Source organism: Halichoerus grypus, unplaced genomic scaffold, assembly GCF_964656455.1.
Source record: "Halichoerus grypus unplaced genomic scaffold, mHalGry1.hap1.1 HAP1_SCAFFOLD_117, whole genome shotgun sequence".
Classification (NCBI taxonomy): Eukaryota; Metazoa; Chordata; class Mammalia; order Carnivora; family Phocidae; genus Halichoerus; species Halichoerus grypus.
In genome coordinates, this window is record NW_027555044.1 from 67,501 (window position 1) to 76,427 (window position 8,927).

An 8,927-nucleotide genomic window follows, 5' to 3' on the forward strand; every position below is an offset into this window, starting at 1 on the left:
ACACGGATGGGAGGCCGCAGCGGGCCTGGGAAGCGCCAGCGCACAGGGGGCGCGCGGCACCGGATCGGCAGCCGGACGGGGGGAGGCCACAAGACGGCTCAGCGGCGAGGAACTAGGCGGCGCCGGAAACGGGAAAAGCGGCGGGGGCGGAGAGAGGACGGCGGGCAGCGCTCAGGGAGCCCTTTCAAAAGCGCCTCCGGACCAAAGGTCGGACACCGAGGGCCACACGGGGTCCCACCACCCGAGGCCTCCAGCACAAGGGCGGTCCCGTGGCACCCAAGGACGCCGACCTGGCCCCCACGGCGGGCCCTGGCAACCTCGCGGGGCTCGGGCCCCGAAACACCACCAACACCACCGCAGTCACGCCCGGCCCCCAGAAACGCTCTCCCGCACGCACAACGACGCCACCCCCGCCACCCAGCTGGAAGCCGGACCCGCGCGGGCCCTTCTCTCCTCCTCACCAGGGGACCGAGAGCACTTCGCCTGGGGACGACCACCCCCCGGAAAACCCGTAGCTACGGCCCGGGGAGGGGACGACACCCAAACAAGCGGCGAGGCCGGTTTCGGTCCCGAGAGAGCGGATCGAGGACACAGACGCGCCTTCAGGCATCCGGTCGAGGCAAACGGCAGCGGGAGTGCGTCGGCGGCGCCGGGGAGGAGGAAGCACAGCGGGCTGAGGGCCGGGAGCGCGTGGGGGGAGAACCGGTTCGGGGAAGGGCGCGCCAACGAAGACGCAAGCCGGGCCACCAGGTAAACGTGCACGGGATCCCACCGCCACCAGCACGAGAGCGGTCCCGCGACGCCCAGGACGCCAGCCGGCCTCAGCACCCTTGGCGAGCCTCCCCACGAACCGGGCCCCACACCGCTGCGGCCCAGACCCACGTGAACCCCCGCCGCGGGGCCCCGTCTTGAACCTCCGTCCATCCGGTCCGTCCCGGAAAGTCGCGACCCTGGAGAAGCGCCCCCAGGCGAGAGCGGCCCGACCCGTGCCCGGAACGCCACCCCCAGCGGCGACTCGGGACGGGAGCGGGCGGGCAGACAGCCGCTCGCGCGGCACGGGGAAGCGGGGCGCGCGGGGGGCGCCCCCCGAGCCCCTCGGGAGACAACACCGCGAGGGAGCGGCCGCGCGCGCGCTCGCTCGCACACGCACGCGGGAGCCCCACGCGCCGGACGCCGGCCAGGCCCGGCGGGACCCTCCCCCGACTCGGAGGGGGGAGGCGCAGGCCGCGGTAGGCAAAGAGCGGCGCTCGGCCCCACCGCGGGGCCGGCAAAATCAGACCCCCTCACAGAGAGGAAGAGCTCTGCCCAACACGCAACGGTAGTCACCCCGCGTCGGTGGCCACACTACACGCGCAGAGGAGGGGCGGCGGCTGGGGGGTTCCGGTACCCCAAGGCACCCTCTCGGATCGCTAGAGAAGGCTTTCTCACCGAGGGCGCATCGCCCCCACCCAAATCGTCCCCCCCGCCCGGCCGGGCCCCGCGGAACGGCGTTCCAAAGGCCTTACAAAGCCAAGGGCTCCGGGGGGCGGGCGGTGGGTTCACGCGGCAAGGGGACAGGCAAACAGGGCAATCCTGAGCGCTCGCGGCCGGGACCCCAGAAGGAGACCGCCTCCGCCCTGCCACACACGCCATGCTCACGTCACCGACCACCGGGAGCCTCGCGCCTCGGGCGAGGCAACGACAAACGGAGACAGGCACGGCATGCCGGGCAAAAAGGCAGCAGCCCCTCGGTTGGCCAAGCGCCATGGCGCTGGCTCGGCCCGCCGCAAGCGGCTCACACGCCCCACACCAAAGTCCAATCCCCACCACCAGCACAGCTTGTGGCAGGCGACGACGAGGCGCCCGCGTCCCACGGGGGGGCGGGGTGGGCCTCCCTTACCGACTCCACCACCCGCTCCTCGGACACGCCACCGACAGCGGTGGCCCGAGGGAGGGGGTCGCTGGGAACGGGAAACGACGCTACCGGCTCGGCTTCGGGCACCTGAGACGACCTGGAGCGCTCCAGGGGCACCACGGAGAGCCACGCGCAACGCGCTCAGCACGCCCAAGCGGGTGAGCAGCGCGGCGCCGGGACGGCCCTCCCCGTGGCGGGGAGGGCCGCGCACCACACGAAGCCAGGGGAGGCAAGCGAGAGTGTCTGCTGCGTCAGGGGACCCCGGTCCCGCGAGCGCCGTCAGGCAGAACACGGGAGGGCGGGGTCGGGCCGGAGCCTGCACACCCCCCCACACCCCCCACCTCACCGCCACGGCGGGCAGAGGTGAAGGAGCGAGGGGCCCGCGGGCAGAACGAGAAGAGCGGTCCCATTCGCCATGAACGTCCGTCCCTCGTCTGACGCGGCTTAGGCCCGGCCCGGGAGAGCACGAGAGCACCACATCGATCTGGCAAAACAGAAACCCCGAGAAGGTCCCGAGGAGGGGAGAGGCCGGTGAGGACAGCAACCCGACGGAGCCTGCTTCAGCCTCACCGACACCCCCTCGAAAACCCTAGGGCGGGAACAGCCGGACAACCCCAGAAACGAGAATGCCTGACACGCGGCACGGAGCCTTGCGGGATGGGGGGTTGTCACGACCGCAGCCGGGTGCCTGCAGAGTGAAGTGCGCGGGGTAAAGGACCCACGCGCCCCCTGCCCACACTGCCCTCGGGTGCTGGAGACCGGAGGCGGCACCAACGGCCTGGACCACCTGGAGGCACAGGAGCCGCCGCACAGGCCCACGCGGACGGCTCCAGCCAGCGGCGACAGAGCCGGGCTTGGCATCACGGTCAAGCCCGGAGCCCTGCCACACGCCCAGAGGCCCACCTCTCTTAAGGAGAGGATCACCACAACACAACGTGCCAGCACCTACCTGGCAGCAAAAAGCGCTCATTTCGGGTGAGAAAATAGCTGGCGCCGCCCGGCGGGGCCTAGCCACAGGTCACCGGGATCTCCTGGGACCGTGGCCCGGCCACGGGCCCCCAAGCACTATTCCATCACCCCCGGTTCCCCCCGGAGCCCCCAGGGCCATCTGGTCGACCCCGGGAACGTGGTGGCAGCCGGCAGCGAGTAGGGACTTGGCGGGAGTGGGGAGCGGCCCGGAGAGGTCCGGGTCCGGGTCCGGGTCCGGGTCCGGGTCCGGGTCCGGGTCCGCCTGTCGTCCCCATGTTGGGACTTAGAAATTCTCACCAAGTTCGACGGAGGCCCCTGCGGACGCCCTCCTCCCCGGGCCTCAGGACCGCCCCATGCCGGTCCCTGACTCCCGGCCGGGACTGAGGAAAGGGGGCGATACCGCGGAGGCGTCCCCCCGAAGGCCGGACCTCAACGGGAACCGCAGCCGGGCCCCTGGGGCGCTCGCGGCCCGACCCGACCCGGTCCGGTCCGGTCCCCACCTCCGCAGCGGGCCTCGGAAAACTTAGTGAGAATCTCGGGTCCGATGACCGGGACCCCACGCGTGCCCGCGGCCGGGCCCGTCGCGCCATCCACGGGCTTCCCCGCAAGGCTCAGGCCGGTCCCCAACCGCCCGAGCGTGACACGGAAGGCCCAACGACCGACGGGAGCCAGGGGCCGGATGGCGCCCGGGCGCCGGACGCAGCCTCTCCCATTTCCCCCCGCAACCCCGCGGGCGGAGGGGGGGGGGGGCACCGGCGGGTGCTGGTCGACCCGTCCAGGCGGCCCCCCAACGCGGCTCTCCGGGAGCGAGGCGGCGGCGCCACCACCACCCTACAAACCTGGAGGCTCAATCTCCCGCGAGCGGAGCGCGCGCCGACGGCCCGGAGACAGCGGGACGATCGCGCTAGCGTCGCCGGCCTCCTGGAACTCCGCCTCGGGAACCGCGGCCAAATACAATCCCTTGCCGACATCGCCGACGCTCCAGCGGGGAGACGCTATATAAAAGCGGACGCCAGGTGGCGCGAGACAACCGGCGCGAACAACAACGAGGCGGATCCGGATCGCGGGCCCGCCAAGGCGCACAGCCGGCCGCCCGGCCGCCCGATCTCGTCCCGGCCCGCTTCGGAGGGGCTGGCGGAGGGCGGAGGGCGGGCGGCCCCCGGGGCGGCGGCCTCGGGAGCTCCCGGCCGGCACAGGCGCGACTCCAGCAGCCCAGGGGAGACTTGGAAAACGCGTCCGGGCCGCTGCCGCCGGAAAGGGGGCCAACTGGCCACGGGACGCGCCCCGGGAGAAGCGGACACGAGCGGAAAATTCCCCGCACGGGCCTCCCACAGTGGCACACCTGCGGCGCCCGGGCTTCCGGGAGGACTTAAGACAAATTTCGGCGGGCAAGGACCGTAAAACCGACACCAGGCGAGTACTCCGACAACCACCACCGATGAACCTTCTACCTTCTATCATTTTAAGGGGAGGAGGAGGTCTCTCTGAAGCACACGAAGAAAGCTCAGGACAGCAAGGGGGGGGGGGGGGATTGACACACACACCGCCCCCAGAAAGCTGCAAACCGAATCCGTCTCTGCACGTACCACGATAACGCCCAAGGACAACAAACGGGGCGGGGGCGGGGGCGGGGGCGGGGGCGGGGGCGGGGGGCGGGGGCGGGCCGGGGGCGGGGGCGGGGGCGGGGGCGGGGGCGGGGGCGGGGGCGGGGGGAGGCGCGGAATGGGGAGGAAGGGAGTTAAAATAGCCGTTCACTCAATAAATCCAGTTCCGGGACATCCGTGCCGTCCAACACTAGTACGCGGCGGGCGGGGGAGGTGCTCTAGAAGAGCTAAATATTGATGATGATGATGATGATGATGAAGAAGAAGAAGAACTGTTCCGTGCTATTAAGGGTAAAAGAAAAACAAGGCGTAGAACTTCCTCTGACCCGTAAAGGAAAAAAAAGAAAAAAAAAAAAGGTTTGGGTTTTGTTTTTTGTTTCTTCGTTTTTTGTTTTTTCTTTTTTCCTTTTTCAACTAAACGCATTTCAGGGCACCTGACTGGCTCCGGTCGGAGGAGGCCCACGCGACTGCGACTCTTGATCTGCAGGGGTCGTGAGTTCCAGCACCACGCTGGATGATCACTCAAAAAGCTTTCAAAAACAAACACACAAACAACCGACACCGAGCAGCATTAACCATCAAAGATAGACACCTGTGACGACTAAGTCGTCAGAGGAAACCACGAACAGCAGTAGCAGAGGATAGGACACTAGAGGGCAACAGAGCCCCATCCATAGGTGCTATGGGCCCTTGAACGCTTTCTGTGTCCACTAGGGACCTCGAAAAAACTTCACTCCCCTATCCAGGGAGGAGAGGGGAGAAGCAACCTCCAGCAAGAATTCCTTCGATTAAAGGTAACTCTTACTACATTAAACTTCACCATTTCGGTGACAGATGTTGGCGGGGATGCGGAGAAAGGGGAACCCTCCTACACTGTTGGTGGGAATGCAAGCTGGTGCAGCCACTCTGGAAAACAGTATGGAGGTTCCTCAAAAAGTTGAAAATAGAGCTACCATATGATCCAGCAATTGCACTACTGGGTATTTACCCCAAAGATACAAAAGTAGGGACCCGAAAGGCTACGTGCACCCCGATGTTTATAGCAGCAATGTCCACAATAGCCAAACTGTGGAAAGAGCCAAGATGTCCATCAACAGATGAATGGATAAAGAAGATGTGGTATATATATGCAATGGAATATTATGCAGCCATCAAAAGGAATAAGATCTTGCCATTTGCAACGACGTGGATGGAACTGGAGGGTATTATGCTGAGCGAAATAAGTCAAAGAGAGAAAGACATGTATCATATGACCTCACTGATATGAGGAATTCTTAATCTCAGGAAACAAACTGAGGGTTGCTGGAGTGGGGGGTGGGGTGGGAGGGATGGGGTGACTGGGTGATGGACACTGGGGAGGGTATGTGTTCTGGTAAGCGCTGTGAATTGTGCAGGACTGTTGAATCTCAGATCTGTACCTCTGAAACAAATAATGCAATATATGTTAAGAAAGAAAAAAAGAAGAAGAAGAATGTAGCAGGAGGGGAAGAATGAAGGGGGGGAAATCGGAGGAGGAGAAGAACCATGAGAGACGATGGACTCTGAAAAACAAACTGGGGGTTCTAGAGGGGAGGGGGTTGGGAGGATGGGTTAGCCTGGTGATGGGTATTGAGGAGGGCACGTTCTGCATGGAGCACTGGGTGTTATGCACAAACAATGAATCATGGAACACTATATCTAAAACTAATGATGTAATGTATGGGGATTAACATAACAATAAAAAAAATTAAAAAAAAAAAAAAAACTTCACCATTTCGGGGCGCCTGGGGGGTGGCTCAGTCGTTAAGCGCCCGCCTTCGGCTCAGGTCACACGAGCCCAGGGTCCCGGGATCGAGCCCCACGTCGGGCTCCCTGCTCCGCGGGAGGCCTGCTTCTCCCTCTCCCACTCCCCCTGCCCGTGTTCTCTCTCTCTCTCTCTCTCTCTCTCTCTCTCTCTCTCTCTCTCTCGCTGTCTCTCTCTGTCAAATAAATAAATAAAATCTGGAAAAAAAAAAAATAAATAAATAAATAAAATAAACTTCACCATTTCAACATGGACCTTTAATGGTTTCCTTCCCAACCAAGCCTTTCTCCTTGCCTCCTCCTTACCCGCGTGAATCCCTGATCCCACTTCACAACATTCCCCCCGCACCCCCCCTCCCCACACACACACACCAGGCTGAAAACTGTTCTCCGTAAACCATAAATCCTGAGCATTAGGAAAGTACACGAGGAAGCACAGACGAGAGAGAAACCAAGCAAATAATGTGGCTCTGAAGGCTGGACATCGATCGAGTTGAGAGAATGGACCAGACATCACAAACGTGAAAAGAAGGTTTTCCTTTAAAGCTGATCTCTTCCTCAGTTGGCTAAACTACGTTCTTTACTGGTACGGCCTCAACTCAAGAGTGCGACGATCAAAAGGTTTCGCAGTAAACACTTCACGGGTGCATCTAATAAAAAAAAAAAAAAAAGGTCACGGGTGCAGGCTTCACATCGGTTTTTTTTTTTATTTTTTTTTATTGTTATGTTAATCCCCCTACATTACATCATTAGTTTTCGATATAGTGTTCCATGATTCATTGTTTGTGCATAACACCCAGTGCTCCATGCAGAACGTGCCCTCCTCAATACCCATCACCAGGCTAACCCATCCTCCCAACCCCCTCCCCTCTAGAACCCTCAGTTTGTTTTTCAGAGTCCATTGTCTCTCATGGTCACATCGGTTTTTCAAGTACACGTACTTCAGGGCACCTGGCTGGCTCGGTCGGAGGAGGCCCACGTGACCGCGACTCTTGATCTGCGGGGGTCGTGAGTTCCAGCACCGCACTGGATGGGTGTACAGATTACATAAACAAGCAGACAGGCAAAAGGAATTAGAATCGCTGTGGTGATTTCGAAGAAAACAAAACAAAACTCAGGAAATAAAGTCGTCGTCTCCCCCCCTCCCCCCCCACCCCCGGCCAGCCCCGTTTAATGCTTATGTATACAGGCGATAGAGACCCTGTGATGTTGGCAGACAAAAGAGACACGTCGACGGATGGAACGGAACAGATACCCAAACAGATAGGCCCAAGCCCGACAGAAGTTTGACAAATGCGCAAAGGCCATTCGAAGGAGGAAAGATGGCCCACCTCCCCACGAAATCACAGGACAGGCATCAGACATCCACAGACCCCACACGCAGGCAAGCAGGCAGACAAAGAAACAAGAAAGCTGGGGCGCCTGGCTGGCTCAATCCGTGAACCGTCTGCCTGCCTTCGGCTCAGGCCCCGAGCTCAGGGTCCCGGGATCCAGCCCCACGTCGGGCTCCCTGCTCCACGGAGAGTCTGCTTTCCTCTCTCTCTCTCTCTCCCTCTCTCTCTCTCTCTCTCTCTCTCTCTCTCTCTCTCTCTCTCCCCCTCCCTCCCTCCCCCCACCCCTTCTCTCAAATAAATACAAGTCTTTTAAAAAGAATAATTAAAAACAAAAAAAGGAAGAAAAGAACGTCACTCACTCCCCTTCTGGCATAGGGAGGACATCTTCCGGGGGGATGGGTGGGGGATGCTTCTGGGGAGAAAAGGGGGAGATTCAGTGAGTCAGCGCACCCTCCTTGCACCTGTGGTGGGGTGGTGGTTTGTGTGTTTCCTTGCTTGCTGCTGCTGCTAGTTTTTACAAGTGTCTATAGTTCAAAACAGTATGCTGGTTTCCTTTATATCTAAGTCTTATCTCGGGTTTGGGTTTTGATGGGAGGAGGGAGGGCCACCTTTTCTTCTGACATGGTGGAGAAGGAGAAGAGGGATGCAGGCCTGTGCATATTCTTTTCCGTCGTGGGGTGAGCAGAGGACTCGGATTCAGCTCTTGCCGGATGGGATCTAATTTCTGTGTAAACAATCAGGCAAAATATCAGGCGAACAGAGGGCGAGCAAAGGTTAGCAGAACATGGACAAGATTGGCTATGGGTGCTGGAGTTTCCAAAGCAAGGATTTCATCAGAGGCACGTGAATGTCAAAGATTTCCAGGGACCGTGTTTATGGATGACTTGGGGTGTAGGTCATTTCAAAGTTACGGTGCTACCACCCGGTTACTTGAGCATACTGTCTCCAGCTCACGGCTGCAGATGCGATATGGGGCTCCTCCAGGGATGGAATTGTGCCAGAGAAAGGGAGACAGCAGCCTGTAATGGAGCCTAAGGTGTGTGTAAGAGAGTGACTCTCTAAAGTGCCTTGAGGCAGAAGGAGACCAGCTAGCTTTGTCTTTGCTAGGTATTTGTGGCAATGGGGTGGGTGTGGGTGGTGGGTGTTGTTTGTTTATTTTCTGGATTCAGAGAAAGAACTCTTCAAGTGGAAGTATTTGCACAAGGGGTCTGGCAGGATGGGAGGGTGCAGGGGTCAGTCCATTTAACAAGATAACAGGAGAATCAGGCCTTTTATTTTTTATTTTTTTATTGTTATGTTAATCCCCATACATTACATCATTAGTTTTCGATATAGTGTTCCATG

The 8,927-nt window shown here is 60.4% G+C and overlaps 1 protein-coding gene across 1 annotated transcript in view; it reads right to left on the reverse strand.

The window, feature by feature from the left end:
• Positions 1-4,500, reverse strand: part of LOC144380725 (uncharacterized) — a 17,589-nt gene extending 13,089 nt beyond the window's left edge. The window contains exon 1 of the mRNA XM_078065555.1: positions 3,703-4,500. Within this exon, the coding sequence (XP_077921681.1) occupies positions 3,703-4,324 (622 nt within the window). The 5' untranslated portion in view covers positions 4,325-4,500. The remainder of the gene's footprint in view (positions 1-3,702) is intronic.
• Between the last annotated feature and the right edge of the window lie 4,427 nt (positions 4,501-8,927).